Source organism: Macrotis lagotis, chromosome 6 (assembly GCF_037893015.1).
Source record: "Macrotis lagotis isolate mMagLag1 chromosome 6, bilby.v1.9.chrom.fasta, whole genome shotgun sequence".
In the NCBI taxonomy this organism is placed as follows: Eukaryota; Metazoa; Chordata; class Mammalia; order Peramelemorphia; family Peramelidae; genus Macrotis; species Macrotis lagotis.
The window spans coordinates 166,166,812-166,192,156 of record NC_133663.1 but is presented as its reverse complement, the minus strand read 5'-3'; the positions used below and the strand labels follow the sequence as shown (position 1 = coordinate 166,192,156).

The following is a 25,345-nucleotide window of genomic DNA, read 5'->3' as shown; positions in this document are numbered from 1 at the left end:
TAGGTTACCAAACCTTTGTACTTTACTTTCATTTCTGAGATAGGTTTAGATGAAATTAAAGATAACACTACTGTGAAATAGTTGATGCAAATAAAATATATAATAGCACAGTATCTAGTAAAAATGATTGTTGAATGAATCCTTTACTAGGATAGTCAAACAGGGATTTATTTATTTTTTTTTTTAGGTTTTTGCAAGGGAAATGGGGTTAAGTGACTTGCCCAAGGCCACACAGCTAGGCAATTATTAAGTGTCTGAGACCGGATTTGAACCCAAGTACTCCTGACTCCAGGGCCAGTGCTTTATCCACTGCACCATCTAGCCGCCCCAAACAAGGATTTATTGATCATGGAAATATGATCATTAGAATTCAAATGATATAAACTTTCCAGTGAATCTCTTCCAAAACGGGAGGATGAGAAGATGAAATGGAAACATATCATCTTGGGACTGATATTTGAGAAATTTTAGGAGAAATATAGGCACTCACTGAATTATTACTGTTAAGGCTTGCTTTTAATTCATGGACTAAGACCTATTCTTTTTGATTAAAGACTGTGAGCCACTCACAAACAAAAAACCAATTTAGTTTTCTAAAGATATAGAAATATATTTTAAAGCCAACTATTTTTTAAAATTGAGGGGGAAAAAATCTCCAAATTTATTCAAGAGATTATAAATTAGCTCAGTATTTTGACCAGTTAAAAGGAGGAGAGGCTAGAAAAATACACTGAAAAATATTATTCTCCATATGTGGACAAAATTGTGTAAAAAGAAGTCCCAGGTCCTCTTTGGAATAATATGTACTGCTTTCAATAGTCATAAGCCAATTCATTGCTGTAAAACTCCCCTGTAAGAATAATATTAATAATAATGAAAGTTAGCATTTACATTAGTACTATAATGTTTATAAAACAGTTTGATTCTCCCAAAAAACCATAGCTGGAAGATACCATTATTATCCCCCAGTTTACAGATTAGGAAATTAAGACATAAGTTAAATGACTCGCCAGAGTCACATAGCTATTAAGTGTTGAACCTGAGTCTTCTTGACTCCAGGTTCAGTGCTCTGTCCATTGTACTACTTTTACTACTTGATAGTTCATGTTTACAATCATAAATAAAAAAAATTTTGAAGTGCATACTTGCACAGCTGTCTCTGGGTAAATTTCTGAGATTCAATACTACTCTTGTGTTGCTGTATATGTGAAGACACATACAACATCACAATCTTAGAAGAATCAAAACTGCAGGGACTCAGAGAGTAGTGAAAGAATGTGTAGTAGTTGTCTTCATCAGTTGTCTTCATCACCTACATGCTAGAATTAGCATAAAGACAGAATGAAACCCAAATATGCCTGGAAAAGGAGTTAATCCAGTTATACACTAGACATGCTGAGAGCTGCGTTGATATTCAATATGATACTTTTTTTAAAAAATGACTTTTAAATGAAGTCACTAGTATATCCTTAGCTTAGTGTAGACCTTGTCAGATTCTTTATTGCATTTCTAAACTTCTTTGTAGCTTCTCGTTTTATTGATAGTGAGATATTGTCAGTAGGGTGGTAATTTAGATTTTCTTTCAGTGAGCCTACTCCTTGGTTATTGGATAGAGATCATCTAAAAAGTAGCAATATTTAAATGAATGTTTATAGATGTTCTAAAACCTTTGATTCCTGGTACTCTGTGCCCTTTTTTTTTTTACCTCTACCATTATCTATATGGAAGCAAAGAGACTTCATAATTCAGAGGGACAAGGCTATATTTTTGGATCATTATTGCAAAAAAGAAAAAAAACAGCTGGGTACAAACCTACTGGTGGTGAGTCTTTCCATATTTATCTGGAATGGTCCTTAACAACAGGCAGTTCCCTACTCAAAATCTTTTAACTTGGTAAAACTTGGCCTTTGGAAACACTGGATCATCTCTTAACTACATGGAGGCATTAGAATTGCACTTTTCTGAGATTGGAATACATGAAGTACATGTCTTCAATATTTGTTGGTCTACTCTCTTAAAAAGACAATTATATTCTAGGTTGCCCCAGAAAGTAGAACTAGGAAATGAAAGTTTCCAAAAAGCAAACTCTCTATTAAAGACATCCAAAAATAGAATTATATTTTTTTTCAGCAGTTTTCAGTTGTGTATGACTCTTCATGACCCCATTTGGAGTTTTCTTGACAAGATACTATAGTGGTTTGCCATTTGCTTCTCATTTTACAGATGAAGTAAGTGTCTGAGGCCAGATTTAAGTTCAATGAGAGGAGTCTTCCTGACATTGTTCCCCTTAGCTGCCTCAAGAATAGAATAGCTTGTTTTATGATGTCAGAAGTATGCAACAGAAAATGGGTAACTGTCTGTAATGTGGATGTTTTGTCATCCTTAAGTAGTGTGAATCACAGCTCCTGTATCATTTTTACTCAATCTATTCTTCATAACTAGGGAGGTATGCTTTAATACATTCCTACCATATCATATGCCCCTATATTCTATTAGTTCTATAACTGAGAGATGACAAGGTGACATAGGGCTCAAAGCCAGGAAAGAGCTGAAGTAAAATTCTGCCCTTATAGAGACTGGGTGACTGGCTATGACTAGGCAAATCCTTAAGCTTTCCGATCTGGCATAAGGTGATTCTCTAAGATATCAGGAATTTGGGGAGCAACAGTGAACCTTTAATGGTAAATGGCATTTCCTCACCTGGAAATTCCTTATTCCAATAAACTCACAGGTTCAGTTCTTATTCTCTTCCCTATAATATTATATACATTTTTTAAAGAAATGACATTTTGAAAGAGTTGACCTCAAACTAAGACTTTTCTGGAGCTTTGAAAAAGGTTGGCTTTATGTCAATTCCTGGAATAGTTTTAAGAGTCGCATATACTTATTTAATCTTCACATTGTCTTTTGTGTACTTCTGGCCTTGGAGTTTATGGTGTATAGAAATCTCTCAGAGAGATGAGATGTCAAAGAATAGTAGACTATACATATCTAGCAAATCTGTCTGGTTTCTTAGAATCAAGGCCTACTAGTAACTAAGAATATGTTATGAGCACAGTAGCTATTCTGTTGGGTCCAGGCATGTAACTTTATCCTACAGGCTTTAAGTGTTTACCAGCTAATTTCATGAATCCATCATACTCGTTGAAAGAACTGGTTTTTGTGGGTACAGAGTATTCAACTGGGGACAAATTCATATCATACCACTAGGTAGAATATCTCAAATTAGTTAAAGCATTATTTGGAGACTGTGCCTTCTCTGAGTATTCAGAATATATATGAGCTATGTGAAGACTATGGACTAGACTTCAAAGATTCTATCTTGTTAGTCTCTTTTCTGACTTCAGGGGCTCTTAGATCACTGACTTCTGTCTACCATCATACTCAAATGGTTTGATTACTTAGCCACTTTTTTTCCCACTCCTATAATACAGTATTCTTTCTACTTGGGTCACTTCAGATTTGGAACAGAGCTGTAGGAGATATACCCCCCCCATGATATTACTAGTATACTTTGCAATAACATAGCATTGTAGGATTATAAGATACATTACATTTAATATTACATTCATTTCTCTGATAAGCAATGGTCCTATCCATAGTTGTACATACTATTTATAAAGAGACTGGAACCATTCCTTCTTACAAAGGAAATATCTTCTTCAGTTACCATTGCCTTCTCCCAGATTGTGCTCTAATTGTAGGAGAGAGAAAAGAAAGATACCATCTAAAGCTGCTCCAAAAGTTTTGAGAAGTTACCCCTGCACTGTTCAGACATCCCGTCACCCTTCAATCGTGATAAACCCTGGTGCCAGCTCAGCAAGGGTTCAGGAATAGATTCATATCATTTCCATCATGGTGGCAGGAACAACTTCCTACAGGAATTGTTTTAACACCAGATGGACACCCAGAGATCACAGTAGGAATTCCTTGATGTGATATGTCAGAATAACCTGTTAGATGACTGCTATCTTAGAAGGAGATAGGTTCCCAACTTTCAAGGCTCATGTGAAGGAGACTTTATTGCCATAACTAATTTAGCCTGCTTCCTGAATATGTTGGGGTATTTTTTTAATTTTAGAAAGATTTAATTTGAATTTTACAATTTTCCCCTAATCTTGCTTTCATTCCCCCACCCCCCACAGAAGGGAGTCTTAGTCTTTACATTGTTTCCATGGTATTCATTGATCTAAGATCAGTGTGATGAGAGAAATCATATCCCTAAGGAAGAAAAATAAAGTATAAGTGATAGCAAAATTACATAGTAAGATAACTTTTTTTAAAATTAAAGGTAATAGTCTTTGGTCTTTGTTCAAACACCGCAATTCTTTCTCTGGATACAGATCGTTGCACTGATCGAATGAGCAAGTCCATTAAGGTTGGCCATCACTCCCATGTTGCTGTTGGGGTGTACAGTGTTCTTCTGTTTCTGCTCTTCTCAACTCAGCATCAGTTTATACAAATCCCTCCAGACTTCCCTGAACTCCCATACCTCCTTGTTTCTAATAGAACAATAGTGTTCCATGACATACGTATACCACAGTTTGTTAAACCATTCCCCAATTGAAGGACATTCACTTAATTTCCAATTTTTTGCCACTACAAACAGGGCTGCTATGAATATTTTTGTACAAGTGATGTTCTTACCCTTTTTCATAATCTCTTCAGGGTACAGACCCAGTAGTGTGGTATTGCTGGATCAAAGGGTATGCACATTTTTGTTGCCCTTTGGGCCTAATTCCAAATTGCTCTCCAAAAAGGCTGGATGAGTTCACAGCTCCATCAACAATGTATTAGTGTCTCAGATTTCCCACAACCCTCCTAACATTGTTCATCGTCCTTTCTGGTCATGGTGGCCAGTCTGAGAGGTGTGAGGTGGTACCTCAGAGATGCTTTAATTCGTATTTTTCTAATAAGTAGTGATTTAGAGCAATTTTTGATATGACTATGGATCACTTTGATTTCCTCCTCTGTAAATTGCCTTTGCATATCCTTTGACCATTTGGCAATTGGGGAATGGCTTATTTTTTAAAAAATTCAAAATTAATTTAAAAATTAAAAGTTCTCTATATATCTTAGAAATAAGTACTTTTTCAGCAATACTAGTTGTAAACATTGTTTCCCAATTTACCATATTTCTTTTGATCTTGGTTACAGTGGTTTTGTCTGTGCAAAAGCTTTTTAATGTAATGTAATCAAAATTGTCTAGTTTGTTTTTAGTGATGTTCTCCATCTCTCTTGGTCATAAACTGCTTCCCTTTCCATAGATCTGACAGGTAAACTACTCCTTGATCTGGTAGTTTGCTTATAATATTGTTTTTTTTTAATGTCTAAATCCTGTATCCATTTGGATCTTATCTTGGTATAGGGTATGAGATGTTGATCTAATCCAAGTTTCTGCCATAGTAACTTCCAATTTTCCCAACAGTTTTTATCCCAATAGTTGGACTCTTTGGGTTTATCAAATAGCAGATTACTATAATCGTCTCCTGCTTTTGCACCTAGTCTTAGTCCACTGGTCCACCACTCTATTTCTTAGCCACTACTAAACAGTTTGATGACTGATGCTTTATAATATAATTTTAGATCTGGTAGGGATAAGTCACCTTCTTTTGTACTTTTTTTCATTAAATCCCTGGAAATTTTTGACTTTTTATTTCTCCATATGAATTTACTTACAATTTTTTCTAGCTCATTAATTCTTTGGAATTTTGACTAGTAGAGCACTAAATAAGTAGTTGGTAGAATTATCATTTTTAGTATATTAACTCAGCCTATCCATGCCCAGTTATTTAAATCTGATTTTATTTGTGTGAAAAGTGTTTTGTAATCATTTTCAAAAAAGTTTCTGAGTCTGCCTTGGCAAATAGACTCCCAGGTATTTTATATTGTCTGAAGTTACTTTGAATGGGGCTTTTCTTTCTAGCTCTCTTGAATATGTACACATGCTAAGAATACTAAAACTTGAGGAATAGAAATCAGCATTAAAGAGGAGGGTTAATTATAGTTAATTATGGCTTTCAGTTGCCAATCATTTCAAGCACCATTTAGTCATTAAAAATATGATGAAAAATGCCAATAACTGCTTTCAGAGAGCTTACATTCTATTATGGGAGACAATGTATATATACATATATATATATATATATATATATATATATATATGAATATATTTTAAATGTGTTGCAACACACATGTATATTATGTATATACACATATATGCATTTCTAAGAGTATATAAAATGCAAAATAAACACAAGGCAGTTTAGGTAGGGGAGACAATATCAATTAAAGGAATGAGGGAATCTCTTGCATAGAAGGTATTATATAAGATGATAATAAAGGAGTCTTTATAAAGTGGAAAGGAGGAGAGAAAACATCATAGTACCATGGTGAGGTGATGGGAAATGGAACAAAGTGTGTGAGGAACAGCAAAGGTGACAGTGTAGTTAGATCCTGAATTGCAGAGTGGGGAATGATATTTAATAAGTATGTGCCTATGTGTAAAATTTCAACTAAGAAATTAAAAGAGGCAAGAAACTTAGACCAGCTGGAAGGAACCTTAGTAATCAAAACCCTTCATTTTACAGAGGAGGAAATTAGAACTAATTTCATGAAGTGATTTGCCCTGAGACATATAGGTAACAAGTAAGAGAGACAGGATTAAAATGTATCTTCACCTGATTCCAGATTTGCTGTTTTTTTCTACGTCACTTGTCTTCTAAATTTAGAATGACAGAAATTCCTTAAGAAGTAGTTAACCAAAATTAATGTCTAGCATTTCTTTTATAATTCTTCATGGTAATAAATATTTGAACTGTACCAAATGATTTTTATAATTTATCTTAATTGACAGGTAACAAAGAAGGAACTCAGTTTTCTACATTCTGGGTGCTGCTGAGTATTCTTTTGAGTGCTATAGCTATGTTATGCAAAGAACAAGGGATCACAGTCTTGGTAAGTTCTCTGAAATAGAAAACCAAACTATGATTAGTTATATATACATCTACTGACTGTTTCAGTTCTCATCTTACTGCTTCATTGTGACACAGTTGTCCATAGCAACACATTGTTATGACCCATCCTGGTATTTTGATGAAGTTTTTTGTTGACATGTGTTGGATATACTTGTCAATTGAATTCACTGTGGGTTATCAAATCAGAGGGTGTATTTCCTGATGCCCCCATTACTAAAAAAAAAAAATTATACTTGTATACAGTATGTTCTTTTCTCTTTCCTTATTGAATGACACTCTGAGATGGAAAGTTTTTCTTTCTCTCATCTATATCTGGATTTGAATGCCTACTTGAAGTCATGATTCTTTCTGAAATAACCAGTTGTGATCTTTCAGTGATGATGATTATTACTTCAGATGGAACATTGACTGTAAGCTGTAATTTGTAAAGAATGATCGGCAAGAACAGTTTAGATTTTAAAATAACAGTAGTCCATTCCAAATGTCTCAAGGGGGAAAAAAGAGAGAGGAATGCCATGAAAATATTAATGTTGTCTAATAGATTCAAAATTTTGGGGATAGATTGGTGGCTCTTTAAGATAAATTTTTCCACATTTATTTGGGCAGTAATATATCAAAAGCATTTTCATTCCTGGATTTGGTAGATGTAGTAAAACTTGATGTATTTAAGCTAGTAGTGATAAGAGTTTGATATGGCTGACCAAATTTGGATTTGGTCATAAAGAAATCTTTAGAGGTTTCTTTATGTGCAGAGCTGACACTAGAATCTTCCTCTGTCCCCAAGATGTCTTTAAAGAGTCTTTGTAGGGGCAGCTAAGTGGTGCAGTGGGTGGCAAGCTAGGTGGTACAGTGGATAGAGCACTGGCCCTGGAGTCAGGAGTACCTGAGTTCAAATCCCGCCTCAGACACTTTAATAATTACCTAGCTGTGTGGCCTTGGGCAAGCCACTTAACTGCATTTGCCTAGAAAAACCTAAAAAAAAGTCTTTGTAAAGTTTAAATTAAGTTGTCTAGCTCTCAGCTAAAGCTGGAAAACCTAGAAAAGAATCTACAATAATATTCCTTAAAATGGGGTTTTGTTCAATACTGCTGAACTATAATAATATTGCTTAAAAGGGGATTTTGTTTTCATAGGATTCTAAATTTAATCTAGATTACATTATAAGTTCACTGGCCTTAATTTAGAAAATGTAAATTTTCATATATGCCATATCCAAAATACATGTTTCTAAAAAATGAAAACTACCATTCTAAATGATAATATCTAAACTAGTGATTGTGTAGAAAGACAGCATTGAATGATGAGTGGATAGATAGACTTAGGCTTCAAATCCTGACACTGGATGTGTAACCATGAGCACAGTTCATTTCTACTCTTTACGCCTCAGTTTCAAATCTGTAAAATAGGATTAAAATAGCCTATAGTTCCTATTTCACAGAAATTTTGTATGAAAGATATTAATAAAAAAGAAAGATATTAATAATGAAGTATGTTTACTATCTTCAATTTAAAACTTGTCACATATTATGTTATTTTTTCTCTCTAATGTTTTTTCCTCCATTTAGATTGAATTCTTTCAGAACATCATTGATATGGATCTGTGTTCAGCATGATTATACTAATATATATATATATATATATTGCGTTCTGTCAGGGGAGGTGGGAGAGAAGGGAAGGAAGGAGAAATGTAAAACTCAAAACCTTACAAAAACTATTGTTGAAAACTACTATTGCATGTTTGTTGTAAAAAAATAAATAAAATATTTAATTTTTTTTAAAAGAGATCTTTCAGTCTGAACCAAGTTATAAAGGAAGCCAATTTTTGAAGTGTTATTAAGGAAATTTGGCAGAATTTTTTTAAATTAATCAAGAATTCTAACTAGGTTAAGCTATATAATATAGCCTCAGGTGGAGATGGATTAAGAATGAGAACTCCTAGAAGAACTTCTAAAGAGCAAAATGAGGAAAAACTTCCCCTGATTATTTAAAAACAAAACCAAATAATAGGGTTAAAGGTACTAAGGGAAGATGTACCTCTCTTTTGCCTCTCAGTTTCTGCCATGTGATGTTAAAGTGATGTCTAAGGATTTGGAAAGTGGATAGATCTAGAAGAAAGAGAAAGATGTAGAATCTGACTAATTCAAATAAAAGGCTCTTAACCAAATCACAGCACTAGCACAGTAGTCAAAGCCAAGAGAAGTTTGCTAGCAAGTAAAGTGAAATTATCATTTTCTCATCAGAATCTTTGTTTTAAATTATTAAATACAAAAAGTAGTAATTTATTTAGATATACACATTTAATAATAACAGCTAGCAGTTATATAATACTTTTTAGATTTGCAAGATACTTTACATATTATTATCTTAAGTCTCACAAAAATTATGTGAAGTAGATTCTGTTACTGTTCCAATTTTACAAATGAAGATATGAAAGGTAAAATAGGTTAAATTATTTGCCCAGGGTCACTCAACTAATTTAGTGATTAAGATAGGATTTAAGCTCATCTTCCTGATTCCAAGTACAGCATTCTATTCAGTGTGTGCTTAAAATTCTCCTGTTTAGCCCTTTTAATAAAGAGATTTGTTTTAATAAAAGTTAGATATTTAGTTATAAAGCTGACTGGACTGGAGCAGGAAATTGTCATTTGAAAACTCTTAAGAAATCCCTTGTAGTTTAAACCAGTGCCCCTCAACCACCATCAGAGCCCCCCCCCAAAAAAAACTCAAGAAAAAAATAAGGAAAGTTAAAAAAAATGCTTCAGACACTTTCACTTCTTATCTGGGATTGGATAGCCATAAAACTTCAGAGTTGTCTTGGATCATTGTATTACTGTGAATAGATAGCTGTTATTCACAGCTAATCATCTTACAATATTGCTGTTACTTTGTACATAGTATACATTTCTCTTCCACAATAATTCATGTCTTTTCAGGCTCTTCTGAGGAGATCCTAAAATCCTTTGAACTTTTTAAAAAACATTTTGATACATGTATTAATTTCCTTTTTTTGTCCCTATGAATTTTTATTTCACACATTATTTTAAAAAGGCATATACATACATATGTATGTATATATAAACTGCTCCCAATTTTCACAATTAAATAAAGTTTTTTCACAAAACTGAAGTTGAACATAAATGAATAGAAATGGAACTGAGCTAGCTCCAGAATTGAGTCATAAGAGTCAGTTACTCAATTTCCCACAATTACTTGCTGTCCTAATCTCCCTCTATTCCCTCAGTTTCCTCATAGATCACTTATCTATAAGCCAAATCTATGTTTTTCATATATTCATAATTAGAATTATATATGGTAGATTGCAGATCAAACTACTTAGAGGGTTCACAATGGATTAATTTTTGAGAAGGGAGATTTACATGTTACCAACATAACCAAGAAAACAAAATAAACACCATGAAACAAAAGGTCAGATCAATACAATAATGATCATTAATATTAACTAATATCAAGTCTCTTTGTATTCTACTAACCCACTCCTAGTGTCTATTTAATCATTACATTTTTAGTCCAGATAACTCATGTAGTCATCTGGTTCCTGGATATCTTCTCTTGAACATTCTGGAATAAGCATTCACAGGACATCTCCAAAGGGTACTCAGTTTCTGTTTCCAAACCACTTGTAAAGGTTCCCAGATAATTCTGCTAAAATCTACCAGTAATGAGACTTATTATTATTTAGTATAATCTTTTAAATTTGATCTTCCAATGAATAGTTCATGTGATGAAAACCTACTCAAACTTTATGGTTCTCATCCTATTAATAATAGTTACAAGAAGTTATAAGAAGAACCCATAATTGATCTGAAATTTCAGATAATTTAAGTATTATATTCTACTTACAATTTTTATCTTTATCTAAATCCTGTACCTGATATTAAGGATCTTTTTAAAAAATTCACAAGTAGCTAACTTATAAAATGAACTCTTCTGTCTTTTAAATTTGATGGCAAAGTGGAAGAATGAATAAAGCACTGAGCATGACATCAGAAAGATTTGAGTTCAGATTCAGCTTCAGACACTTAAGAGCTGTTGTGAACCTGTGCAAACTACTTAACCCTTTACCTCAGTTGTTTATCTGTAAAATGAACTGGAGAAGGAAATGGCAAACCATTCCAGTGTTTTGCCAAGAAAATTCAAATATAGTCAAAAAATTGGACATGACTGAAACAACTGAACAAAAATCTTTAGTTATTCTGATAATGATGAGAAAATAAATTCACTTGCTTTGCAATCATAAATATAATTATATGTAAATCCTTGGTCTAATTTTGAGAACTTATGACTAAAATATGCTAAAAGCCTGAATTTTCATTCTAGATACATTTGGAAGCTAAGTTTGAATACAGCCTCAGACACTTGCCACTTACTAGCTGTGTGACCTTGGGCACTCACTTAATCCAGGGTCATTTTCAGTTTTTCTGATTCATATCTGGCCACTGGACCCAGATGGCTCTGGAAGAGAAAGTACAGCTGGTGACTTAACACAGCACCCCTAACTCAAATCCAGTACATGTACTTGTCATGTCATCACTTCCCTTGATGTCATGGTCTTCTTCAAAATGGAATGACCATCATCATCATCTTCATCTATGTGTGTGTACATATCTACATACATACAAACAATTCTTTGTGAAAAGTTTTCAAATGAAAACTCACCATTATAGTAATCCTATTGCTTTCTCAAAGTTTACTATTTCACTTTGAGAAAGTAGTTATATTACATCTTTGTCTTAATTTTGTCTGATCTCCCCTTGTGGAGATTATCATCCCTATAGTATATAATTTGACTACAAATATAGATTGAAGTAAGATTTTTTTTCACACTTGCATCCTATTATAGCAACTCATTGATGTTCTAGTATCAATCTATTAGTTAAATAGATGTGGTATTGTACTTTAAAAAACTTCTACTGCTCACCTGTCCTTATTACACAAATTTGCAATGAAAGAAGTGGGATCAATAGGAACTATAACAGTATCAAGACTTGTCCCCTCAAGGGTACAGACTGATCTGACATATAATAAAATAGGGGAAAAACTCCCTTAGCTCTGGGGAGTTTGATTCCAGATATCAGTCATAATCATGTAGTCACAGGGTATCAAAAGCAAGGTGCAGGATTAACCAGATGGGAAAATCTGTTGATAGAAGAAATTAGCACAGTGGGGAAACTGGATCCTACCAGAGGCTATGCCAGAATTGTCCCTTTAACTTTTTCTCAGGGACAGATATCAACCTGAAATTTCTAACAATACAACACATACCCTTTTCTACTAATGGCTTCATGACAGTTCAGACAACTTGTCCTGTAATGTTCCCATAGTGAAAACTCCAAGCAATAATAAATTATAGTTCCAAGAGTCTCCCCCCACCAAAAAAAAAAATAACAAAATTTCACTGCTACACCTTAAGGCTTGAATACTATTGATTTCTCTTATTTCTCTAATAGTTACATTTAATTTATCCTTTAGTTTATAAATTAAAACTAACTATATTCTGGAGTTTCAGACTTACAGCAAATATCTGATGGTTGACTTATATTAATGTATTTTGAAGTTACATCTTTAAATCGCTCTAAATATTTTCATAATTTTTATAAGTGATGGTCAAAAATTTTCAGATGGAAACTCACCATTATGGTAAACATTATTATCATCATAATTATTAGTTGTTTTAAGAACAAAATATACTTCATTAAATATTGGTTTTCCAACCATTTTTATTTTGTTCTTTTAAAGGCTCAATTCATAATCTAATAGCTCACAGATTTTAAAATGATAACAGCATTTCCTATATAAGTTTTTCCAAATTTCACAGTTTTTAAAAAATTAGAAATAGAATAATGTATACAATATTATGCACTAACAGCAAGAAATAAAATTTATTACTAATCATATGGCATCAAGTCAGTTGAATGCATTTTTAATTACTTTACAAATAAAATTATTAATCCTAGTACTATTGGCATTTTATACTAATCACATCTAAAATCTGTAATGAAATTATATTCAATTAAAGAACTAATTTAAAAAACAATCAGTATTTAAATAGTGCTTACCATATGTCAGTCACTGTTTTAAATGTTTCACAATCATTATATTACTTAATCCTCACAACAAACTTAGAGTTGAGTACCATTACTATTTTCCTCCTTAAAGATCAGGAAATTGAGGTAACAGACATACTATAACTTGCTTAAGATTACCCACAAATAAATTTCTGAGACTAGATTGTAACACAGGTTTCCATGCATTTTTTCAGCTTTTTTTCCCCAACCCCTTTATTTGGGAATCTGAACTGAACTGAGAGGGGTTAATGAGGTCAGAGGGGGAGTTTCTGTGAGCTGGGGGAGTCACAGGGAGTCTTTGAGCTGAGAGAGTCACAGGAGTTCTCAAAACTGGGGTGGGAACTGGAAAGGGATCTCTGATCTGGGATGGGGGTGAGAAGGCAATCTCTGAGCTGGAGTTGGGGACTAAGGGAGTCCTAGATCTGGGATAGAAGTCAGAAGGGAATTTCTAATTTAAACAGTTTTTCTCTTCTCATGGTCTAGGAAGGGTAAATTTAAACTGCAAACCACTTACCTTTTTTTTTTCCCTTGGGATGGTTTTCAAACTATACACCTTTGTTCATTATGCTAAAACAATAGGTCTAGCAATCTTAAAGGGAAAAATTATCTAAGTGTTGTTTACCCCTGAAATCTTTACAGAATTTAATTCCTGTTTTCCCTTAAAATAAATTCAACAGTGATCCCCAAAACTCACTAAGGTATTTCAGCATATGTTACCAATTGAAAATGATTAATCTCCAAACTCAAAGATGTTATTTAGCAATTCTACAAATCAGGAAAGTGTTTTTCTTTCTATGATTATCTGGCTTTATTTTTTTAAATTTCACTATGGTCATGGTTGAAATGATGAAAACCAAAGCATCTTCAAGGTTTTAATTTTCTCTTTTCTTATAACTAAATCTCCTGCTGAAAGCCTGAAGTGGGAGTTAGTTGTGTTTATTAGGACAACTACTTCAAGTAAAAAACTGCATTAATCTTTCCCCTCTTTGGCTATAGCCTTCTAACAGTTTTTCTGGTTAGTTGTATTTTCCCCTTTAGAAATCTTTTAAGGTAACATAATCTACAAGCAACAATAAACAAAAGACAAATATTTTCTTATATTTACCAAGATATAAAATACATAAAAATAATAAGCAACCAAAAGTTCATCTGATCAGACTGATTTTTCAGTTGGCTGGCCTTATTTCTCCCTCAGTTTGCAATAATGAAAAGAGCTGAATTGGGGGTTCAAAACAAATTACCACTTGAATCCCTTGCAGATTTATGTCAGATGTCACATAACTCAATAGCATGTAGTTTAGTTATTCCTGTAATTATCAGGAGCAAACCCTGGTCCCAGGCTACCAAAAGTTTATTCTAGGGGCAACCTACTGATATTTTACTTCCACTAGAATTCATGATCCTTCCACAGGGGAAAACTTAATCCTTAACTTAAATTTAATTTTGACTTAATCTCAAACTAAACTCTAAGAAAATAAAGAGGGAAGGAAGGAAGGAAAGGGAAGGGGGGAAAGCTTTTAGGCACTATGGGCCAGATGCTATGTGCTGAAGATACAAATACAAATAAGACAGTCCTTACCCTCAAAAAGATTGCCTTCTAATCAAAAATGACAGTAGATAAAAGAGTATTGTATTACTGGGGAGATAGCCAGGACATAGCATAGAAACTTGGACTCTGGAAATAGAAGAAAAACCTTACCTATCCAAGACACCAATGAACCAGGGACACAGTCCAGCTTCTAATCTGAGGGAGATGAGGTATATCAAGGAAGAAAAAATAAATGTTTGCCAGTTGACTTCTTTTTCATATTGTATAGGTATAAATCTGGTAAGAATGCATGTTTTTTATTTTTACAAAGATAAGTGGATCCTCTGAAATGCTTCTTTGATGATCCTAAATTTTTATCTATGCTATTTCCCTTTTTTAAAAATTAAAAACAATGGATGGGGGCAGCTAGGTGGCGCTGTGAATAGAGTACCAGCCCTGGAGTCCAGAGGACCTGAGTTCAAATGAGCCCTCAGATACCTAATAATTACCTAGCTGTGTGATCTTGGGCAAGCCACTTAAACCCATTGCCTTGCAAAAACCAAAAAAAAAAAAAAAAAAAAAAAAAGAATCTAAAAACAGTGGATGGTGATATTGTAGTCACAGATGTGATAGATGGAAGATTTCGTGTAATGAAAATTTGACATACTAATTGATCCTGAGCTGCTGTCATGTAGAATCATAAAATTTATTTTTAGATCTAAATGGGACCTTATTAGTTCTGCGGTGCAGTTCTCTACTTGCCTGGGCACTTATTTTACAGTAATAATGAAGTTGCGTGGTGGTATAAAATAAAAATAGACTTTTCCATCATTAATTAGTATTCTTCTTGTTTTATAGGGGTTCAATGCTGTATTTGATGCTCTGGTAATAAGCAAGTTAAATATTTTAGAAATTGTTCAAAAGGTACGACATAAAGACAAGTCATTAGAGGTGAGTAAGCAAGACATCCACAATGTCAAGTAAATTCTATTTTCATTAAATTTCATGTGATTATTTTTTTTGTATTTTAAAATAGTCTAGCTGTTAAAACAAATCAAAGTAGTTAAGATAGAATTGCCCTACTGGTAAACTTAACTGTACTACTGACCTTGGCTACTACTGCAAACATTTTCATTATCTTTAATTTGTTGTGTTTTTTTTCTTTTAGAATATTGGATGGTTTAAGAATGGGGGCCTTCTCTTCAGAATGATTCTCCTGTTTTCTGGAGGGGCAACAATACTTTATATGCGCTGGAGAATTATGGGCACTGGGCCACCAGCTTTTACTGAAGTTGACAACCCAGCATCCTTTGCAGATAGCATATTTGTCAGAGTGAGTCTGGAGACTTGCCATTTGGATTTCTTTGTTTAAAAAAAATTCCTGTTTCTTCGTTGGTGACAAGTCCTTTAGACCTATCTTTGCTAGCATGGATAGTGTTTATTTTTTAAAAGTAATGATTAGTCCAAAATTAGAACTGTTTCTTGGCACCAGGTGTTAAGGTAAGAGAGTTATTTTTTCTTTCTTCTTTGTGATTAAAGGAAAAAAGTTATTCTTTCTTTTAAAAATTAAGATTTTCCCCCATGTTATATAGGTTTTTATTATTTTAATCTTCCCACTCCATCTTCATTGAAGGATATTGTAGACTGGCGTTAACTGTTAAGGACTGTTAACATCCAACAATATCATGAAGATCCTTTAAAAATTGCTTTATTTTTCTAAAGGTCAAGAAGAAGAAAGAGGGAAGTGGTCAAATGGCAGATTTTATCTATGATATACACAGTAAGGAGGATTTAGAAAACTATACTAGAATTCTATTGCACTGCTGCTTTCAGGACTAAGAATAACATTCCTACTGTTGACTTTTTGTGTTAAAGATAGTATGTGTCATTGTACATGGGGATATGATTTGAGTTAAGGTTAAAACAAATTAGTTTTTTATTCTGGTGGTTTTAAATGGAACTTGCTACTTCCTATTTGTTGAAATCTAAATGTAGTTTTGCCAGATTAAGAAATATTGTCCCCTGCCCCATGCAAAACCTTGTAGATTTTACTTTTATCCAACTTTTTTTCATTTTTAAAAAGAAACATATTAAAAATCTCAAAAGTGAAGGTAGGACTTATTTTTTTAAGTTCAGTATCAAATAAATGTTTGTTTTCCTTTTGACTGACAGGCTATAAACTATAATTACTACTATTCATTGAATGCATGGTTGCTGCTCTGTCCCTGGTGGCTGTGTTTTGATTGGTCAATGGGCTGCATACCCCTTATTAAGTCAGTCAGTGACTGGAGAATAATTGCACTAGCAGCACTTTGGTTCTGCCTAATTGGCCTAATATGCCAAGCTCTATGCTCTGAAGACAGCCATAAGAGAAGGTAAGAGGCAGTGCTGAATTTTAAACTCTACTAGGTTGAGTCAACAGTATTTTGCTAAATTCAGTACTGATCATTTTAATGATTCAATGGAAACAGTATCCAGAAATATGTTTCAAATAAATATTCATGGCTTTTGCTACAGTTGCATCCCAGTTTGGGCCCATCATCAGCAGTGACTAGTGGGTTGCAAACTTGGAGGAGGAGGTATGGATGACTGCTTTATTTTTTTTAACTCCCCATGAAGTGGCATTTTGAGATCCTTAACACCCTAGGTGGTAAAGAGTAATTTGTGGTCAGAACAGAGAGTGTAATTGGTGTATGTTGTGGCCATCATTTCACAATTCTCCTTAAAAAAAAATAAAAACCCTTATGAAAGCCATAGTGATTCTTTCTGTCATCATGGTTTGATACAAAATAAACTGTTGTCCCAAAGAGATTATTCTTTACTGCTAAAAAGGTTATTGAGAAAATAATTGGGGGAAAAATGTGTTTTGTAAAGTAGATTTATATCCTCTTCCAAGCAAAAATCTTTTTTCATTGTTATTAAATTATTAGTTTCTCAAAATAAATTAAGTTCTGATGCTTTTAAAGCTAATGTTTTTAAATTGATTGTAGTTTTAAAGAGAAGCAAACTCTTGTCCTGCATTTATTTCTACAATTGAATTGGAATTGGTTTTTGTAAATATCATAAGAACAGGGTCTATAGTAGAAGGATTCAAATTTGATCTAACTAATCATTGTTTTCATTTACCATTTGCAGTCCTCTCACTTAGAAACATTAGCCTATTTCCACAACTATATTTGAGTGACCAGCATTCTTTCCCTTTGTTTAAGGATACTAAGCCTCTCATCAACGAAAGACATAAAGCAAAATGCATTTTTACTTATCATATTCATGTAATCCTTAAAATAAATCTATGACTATATGAAGTATTTTAGTAAAGTTTCTAAAATAATTATTTCTATTCAAACTAACACCATGTACTTAGATAACATTTTTATTGAACTCATTCTGTACCTAAATGAGTTAAGGTATCTTAAGGATATTTTAGTTAATAAGCCTACAGAAATAAACACATTTTTACTTTATTTATTAGAATAATAGGATTTGTAAACCTCATGTGTCATATGTTTTAAAGTAATCTCCCCAGATAATTAGTAGAAAACATTCCACCATCAAAAAGTATTGTAGGTGTGCTAGAGTACAGTGGAAGCAACAATGGATATTGATAAGAATCCAGGTTCAAAATCTAACTCTTCTACTTAGTACAACCTTGAAGAAATTATTTAACCTCTTTAGTCCATGATTTCCTCATCTATTAATAGGGGCTGGATGAGAGGGGTTTTGAGTGTTAAGGCATCATAATGGATAAAGCTTCATCTGTACATTATATACTAGTTTGCTGCTATCTTATATGCTGAGTAAAATAATTTTATCTGAGTTATCGGTGGACATTATTTTTCCAGGTTGCATGGTCCCAACTTCATTGGTTAAGAGTAACTGAAAATATCTTGTATTCTCCTGATCATCCAAACAATATGTAATATTATAAACTGGCAATATAGTTTTATTCTGCTAACATTTTGACAGGGAGGAAAAAAAGGAGAACAAATATGATAATATACTGTTTTATTTAAATCATAGAAGATATATATGACTTCAAGTTCTGAACAAAATAAAAGTCTCTCATGAGGTTTCAAAAAAACCACCTTTTTTCTTTCCTTTCATTGCCAGAGTAACTCCCACTGATGATAGCTGTCTTGGTACAGGTTTTATGATGATGGTATGCCATAGGCTTCAAAAGTGGTTCCTTTAATACCTAATGGTTGTGACCAAAAAAATGCCTATTTTTCTTCTGCAGTTTAAGTATAATCATTTTATTATTCTTCAATTTCTAGAATACTTACTCTGGGATTGGGATTTCTCATCATTCCATTTCTTCCTGCAAGTAATCTGTTCTTCAGAGTGGGATTTGTTCTTGCTGAAAGAGTCATTTACCTTCCCAGTATTGGATACTGTGTGCTTCTAACGTACGGATTTGGAATAATAAGCAAACATACAAAGAAAAAGGTATTATCCCTGAAGTGTAATACAGTGGACACCGGTGGATTTATTAGTGAAATTTAACATATTTCTCTTTTCTTTTAGAAACTCATTGCTGCTACTGTACTAGGGATTTTACTCATAAATATGGTACGTTGTATTACCCGTTGTAGCCAGTGGCGAAATGAAGACCTACTTTTCAGTAGTGCCCTCTCTGTGTGTCCCCTCAATGCTAAAGTAAGTTGGTTTATGTTTTTAACAACAAAATACTTACGGAAAATCATTTGCATCTAACAATTCCAATTGAGAAAAACATTTTTAGTTCTTTTCACAACACCATGTATTAAAAGAAATAGTTACATTTTTCTATAACTTTTGTAGTTACCATGTAAGATTCCAATTATTTGAATAATAGATTTTTAGCCATGTGTCAAAAAAATTATCTTAAACAAATACTCGGGCAGCTAGGTGGCATAGTGGATAAAGCACCGGCCCTGGAGTCAGGCGTACCTGGGTTCAAATCCGGTCTCAGACACTTAATAATTACCTAGCTGTGTGGCCTTGGGCAAGTCACTTTAACCCTGTTTGCCTTGCAAAAAAAACAAAAAACAAATACTCATTTGAGATCAAATTGACCAAATTATCTAAAGGAAGCTTAGTTTATATAATCATATCACTGAATTCCATTAGATAAAGTCACAGACTTTTGGAATTAGTGAGGACTTTAGAGTTTTTCTAGATACTATTAAGGCCTAGTCCAAGAAGAAGATTTTAGTTAAGACTTTAGAAATCATCTAGTCTAAGTTCAGAGAAAAACCTAGAATTTAGGGGTGGAAAGGAATCTTAGATATCATCTAGTTCAGCATCATTATTTTATAGATAAGGAAACTAACTCAAGAAAGATGTAGTGATTCACCCAAGGAATATAGCTAGTAAATAAGTGGCTGAGTTAGGATTCCAACCCCCCACAGTTTCTCAAATTCAGCTGCCTTTTACAGATGAGGAAACTGAGAGCTGGTAGCAAAGCCAGTTCTCAAATAGAGACCTTCTGACTCCAGTTCAGGGTGTTTTTACTAACCTGTATTTCCTGACTTTGTCCAGACAAATGTACACTAACTGGTGGAACAGAATTTAATTATAAAAACCTGTGTAAACTGCAAAATGTTTGTGTTTTTCATCGGTTACTTTGTTCTGCCCCTGAATTGTATGTTCTTCTCTAAATCTTTTTTAATAAAATCCCTTTAGCTATTTAAGCTATAGTATGCTGTTATCGGGGGGGGGGGGGGAAGAAAGAGTAAAAACAAAGGAAACCCTGACATCTTCTCTTGACATGGACACTGGGATTTGTATAATAAGTTATTTATTTGCTTTTCTCATCTCTATTACCAAATTGTAAACTCCTTGAACTTGGAGGCTTTTAAAAATTTCATCCTTGTATTCTCCTGATAGTGACTAAGACAATGCCATACACATAGAGACATGTAATAACTATTTACCAAAGGTTGAATTAGAAATAAGAAAGCATTTTAAAATATATCAGGCCAAAACAAAAGCTAAATCTTTTAATGAGATTAACTCTAGCAAAGTTGTTTGGAGAAAGAAAATTTTGAAATGTGAATTGTGGAAATCAAAGACTCATCCCATTCTAAAAAACAGACCAGAATTTTTAGTACTAGATTTTTTTTGGTCTTCTGTTCTACCTCTCTGCTTCCAAGTAATTAATTAATTGAAATTACTTCATTTCAATTAATTAATCAAGATAAACTTTGAAAAAAAGGAACAGGAAAAGCCTAATATAACAAGGGAAAAGCCATCACATTCATATATGTGTATATGTGTGTACATATAGAGATAAACAGATAGATATTTTTGTATATACTCATATTAAAAGGTTTTTATTTATGTTCTTCACATTTTCATTGAAAAACATTGTACTTGTACCTGGAAGCTGTGTTATCTTTAGTTAAACTGAAGCTTTGGGTTTGAAGTCAATTACTTTATTAGTTTATGGCCACAGTCTATATTGGAGTCAGTATTTTTACAAATAGATACCTTGGTTCCTGGACAAAGAAGTAGAACATTTATGGATACTAGATTTGTCCAGCCCTATATGAATATAAACTGGGGTAGAGGAATAAAGCTGAATAGATGGAAGAACTGAGAAGTTAGGGCATTTGATTTGGGTTTTTTTTTTAGGTTTTTGCAAGGCAAATGGGGTTAAGTGGCCTGCCCAAGGCCACACAGCTAGTTAATTATTAAGTGTCTGAGACCAGATTTGAACCCAGGTACTCCTGATTCCAGGGCCAGTGCTTTATCCACTGAACCCCCTAGCCGCCCCAAGGGTTTTTTTTTAATTGTTGTTGGGTTTTTTGGTTTTTTCAAGGCAATGGGGTTAAGTGACTTATCTAAGGTCACACAGCTAGGTAATTATTACGTATCTGAGGTCAGATTTGAACTCAGGTCCTCCTGACTCCAAGGCCAGTGCTCCATTCACTGCTCCCAATTAGGGCATTTGAATGAATAACACAGTATGTATTTTGAAGTTTTCTAAGTTAGGGTAGAATGACTCATAGGCACTGAACTTTCTGAAAAGAAGGGGGAGAATGTCCCAGGGTTTTATAGATGTTGACCACCACAATTTGAAAAAAATCTCTATTAGGTGCAACTGGTACCATATTTATACCTTACCTGTAAAAGCAGGCCATAAAGGTCATTATTAATAAATGTCTCAAAATGACACATCAGTTAGAAGTTCAATAATCAGTTCTAATGTTTGTCCTTCATTTTTGAAGAAGACTATGACATCAGAGAGGTGATGCCATGACAAGCACATGAATTGGATTTGAGTAAGGCGGTACTGTGCTAAGTCACCAGCCTCACTTTCTTCTCCAGAGTCATCTAGGTCCAGTGGCCAGATATAAATCAGGATGACTAGAAATGGTCCTGTATATGTAAGTCAGTCAGGGTTAAGCGACTTATCCAAGGTCACACAGCTAGTAACAGTCAAGTATCTGAGATATTTGATACTTGGAATTGAATGCTCTTCCTCTTGACTCCAAGACCAGTGTTCTGTCCACTGCACCACCTAGCTGCCCAGAAGTTCAATAGAAGTTATAATGACATAAACAAATTATAAAGTAGAATGGACAGTCATACTCCTTCAATTTTAGGTGACTCCAGAATGTGGCTAGGACTATTGGTGGCACCTTTATCAGAATATTATCCTGCAACATAACTTTCAAACCTTGTCCATTCTATTTGGTTAGTTTGAGATGTATAAATGTCTCAAAGAAGTGCCCAAAGAAACTATAGTTTCTTTAGATTGAAAATATTTGTTGATTCTAAAAAGGAAAAAAATGCACAAATTACAGATAGTTTCATAAATAGTTTTTGACAAAAAAATTGAGAGTTTTAATGGATGAAAGATTGACTTTGAAGTCATTTAACTCTAACTGAAATGAAGCATGAAATATTTGTTAAACCCATGAGATAATCATGTAATGATCCTTCTAAGATACTATATGGAATGTAAGTCTCTCGATAGATAACACTGTTTCTTTCTTTGTCTTGGTACTGTTGGTGACTAGAACAGTGCCTTGCACATAATCCTTGCCTGATATATCTTTTTAATTAAACATAGTCTCTTATAGCTCCAACATAGTTCTGAAGAATGTGTCAGAAATGATTAAAAAATTTTAAATTAAAATTTTATTCAACAGACACACTTATTAAGCACCTACTGTATACAAAACATTTGGGATAGAAAGACAAAGATGAAATTCTTCCTCCTCAATGAATTTGCAATCTTCTGAAAGGATACAGTATGTACACAGATTATCAAATGTAAACTTACATTTGTAATTTTAAAAGTATCAAGAAAAACTTTTTGTAGTAGATGGTTCCAGAAAGAAACCAGAGACTCTACTTGAAGTGAAGAGGGAATTGAAATTGATATGCCAGCATTTAGCACACCATCTACCACATGGCTGATGTTTAAATACATTCCTAAGAACATTAATAGTCAAGTATAGAGCACAATTAAAAGTCCTGTTTAAAGAGTATACAAGTCACTTAACCCCATTGCCTTGCAAAAAAAAAAAAGGTTACAGAAATGGGAGCAATGGGTGAGAACTATATTATGGAGGCTTTAAATATAATATTAATAGTTTTTTAAATTTTATCCTAGAAACAAAAGGAAAGTTAAGTTGCAGGATAATATTCTGATAAAGGTGCCATCAGTAGTCCTAAGCCACATTTTAGGATCATCTGAAATTGAAGGAGTATGACTAAAAACAACTTTTCGCTTATCTGATTTTTACTGTTATCTATTTAGGAAGATCATTAGGAGACCATCACAATAGCCCAGGTGAGAAGTGTTGATAAAGTTGTATTTTATAGACATTATCTCTTTATAACTTTACAACAACCGTAGGGAGGAGGTATTATGGTTATCATTACCCTCATCTCATAGATGAGGAAACAAAGAATGAAATCAATTGCTAACAGTCATCCAACTAGGAAGTGTAAGATGTGGAATTTGAACCTACATCTATCCGCATCCAAATCCAGGATATTTTCTATCTACTGCATGTTTGCATACAGTAGGTACATAAGATGAATAGAGACTATGTAAGTGAGGGGGAAGAAAAGGTATATATGAAAGAGATGTGGTGAAAATAGAATGGACAAGACTTGAAGTTAAAAGAAGTAATATTTTTTAGTTTGGTGTGAATATACAAGTTATATATTCACTTTGCAATAATGGATCTTTTGAATACAGTGGACTTGGGAAATAGGGCATTCTGATTTACAGGCAACTGAAGTTTTACCTAATAAAGCTATATGAGTTAAGAGCACCATTACATAGGATGATAGGATAGGATTTGTATCTTGAGAATTCTTTCAGATACGCAGATTTGCACTGGTTCAACTCTAAATTGCATATTTTTTTAGAAACTTTACCAAACAGAAATCTCCAGAATAATAATCAATCAAATGTGATATTAATATACTTGAAAAGAAACAATAAAAATACAAAGTTAAAGCTACTTCTTTGACTTTAAGAAAGCAAAGGATAAAATCTTTCCCCTAAACTTACATGGAGAGGGAGAGAAGATGCAAAAAGCTACAGAAGCCCATAAGTTTTTTAAAAAATAAGTCATATTTGAAATATAGGAAGCTAAATGTAGTTCTGAAAGAATTAGGCATTTGAAAACTATTAATAAAAGTACTCAGGTTTGAAGAAGTCTTGCATATGTAAATCCAAGTTGTCCTTGTAGTCTTTAACCAGAATATTCTCAGTAAAAGCTAAAAGCATCTCCCCCCCTCAGATTTCTAGGTTAAAAACAGAAAATAAAGTATTAAGTTTTGTAAAGTGACCAATGCATAGGTCAAATGAATATATACGTGCGCACGCACGCGTGTTTGTGTGTGTGTGTGTGTGTGTGTGTGTGTGTGTGTGTGTAATTACTACTCTGTTTCTCCAAGATAAGATAGTTACTATGTGTTACAGAACTGGACTTTATGGTTATTCCCCTACCCCTTGATGATTGAAAGATTACAAATATGTTGATTACAAAGTGACATTCTAAAACTTTTTTCTTCTAAAGACTTGAGACAAGGAAATAAATATCAAGTTTTCTGAGCATAGTCTGCTCACAACTTCTGTTCATCTCACTGTAGTACAGGCTGCTAGAAAATTCTGGCTGCTGGAATGTTAGTTATTACAAGTGAAAAGTGACAGGAAGGAATTACCATATGCCTCAAACAAAAAGAAATGAGGGTAAGCTACAGCATTAAATAATAATGGTGATTCCATTATTATTAATCATAGGTTTCTGTAGTTCATCCTTTGTTCTGGGAGAGGATTTAAGTAAATAAGAGCTGTGTAAAGTCATCAAACTCACACTTTCCTCCAGAGTCATTGGACTCTGGCAATGGAGTGACAAAACATAGGTTAAAAAGACTGGTGATTTAACCTAAATTAGACTGTTCTCTATTGAGGGGAATGGGGGAAAGGGAGGGAGGGAGGGAGAAAAATGTGAACCTCAAAACCTTACAAAAATGATTGCTGGTGGGGTGGCTAGGTGGCGTAGTGGATAAAGCACCGGCCTTGGAGTCAGGAGTACCTGGGTTCAAATCCGGTCTCAGACACTTAATAATTACCTAGCTGTGTGGCCTTGGGCAAGCCACTTAACCCCATTTGCCTTGCAAAAAAAAACACCAAAAAAAAAAAAAACCCAAAAATGATTGCTGAAAACAACTTTTGCATGTAGTTAGAAAAACAAAAAATTAATAATTAAAAAATAGACTGGTGATCACTTTGCAAGGATCAT

General features: G+C 33.6%; 1 protein-coding gene across 2 annotated transcripts in view; it reads left to right on the top strand.

Moving 5' to 3' along the window:
- TMTC4 (transmembrane O-mannosyltransferase targeting cadherins 4) overlaps positions 1 to 25,345 on the top strand; it is an 88,478-nt gene that overhangs the window by 37,976 nt on the left and 25,157 nt on the right. For both annotated transcript variants that reach the window (XM_074191978.1, XM_074191979.1), the window contains exons 6-11: positions 6,857 to 6,957; positions 15,450 to 15,542; positions 15,760 to 15,924; positions 16,764 to 16,966; positions 18,866 to 19,037; positions 19,116 to 19,247. In XM_074191978.1, coding sequence (XP_074048079.1) covers positions 6,857 to 6,957; positions 15,450 to 15,542; positions 15,760 to 15,924; positions 16,764 to 16,966; positions 18,866 to 19,037; positions 19,116 to 19,247 — 866 coding nt within the window. The remainder of the gene's footprint in view (positions 1 to 6,856; positions 6,958 to 15,449; positions 15,543 to 15,759; positions 15,925 to 16,763; positions 16,967 to 18,865; positions 19,038 to 19,115; positions 19,248 to 25,345) is intronic.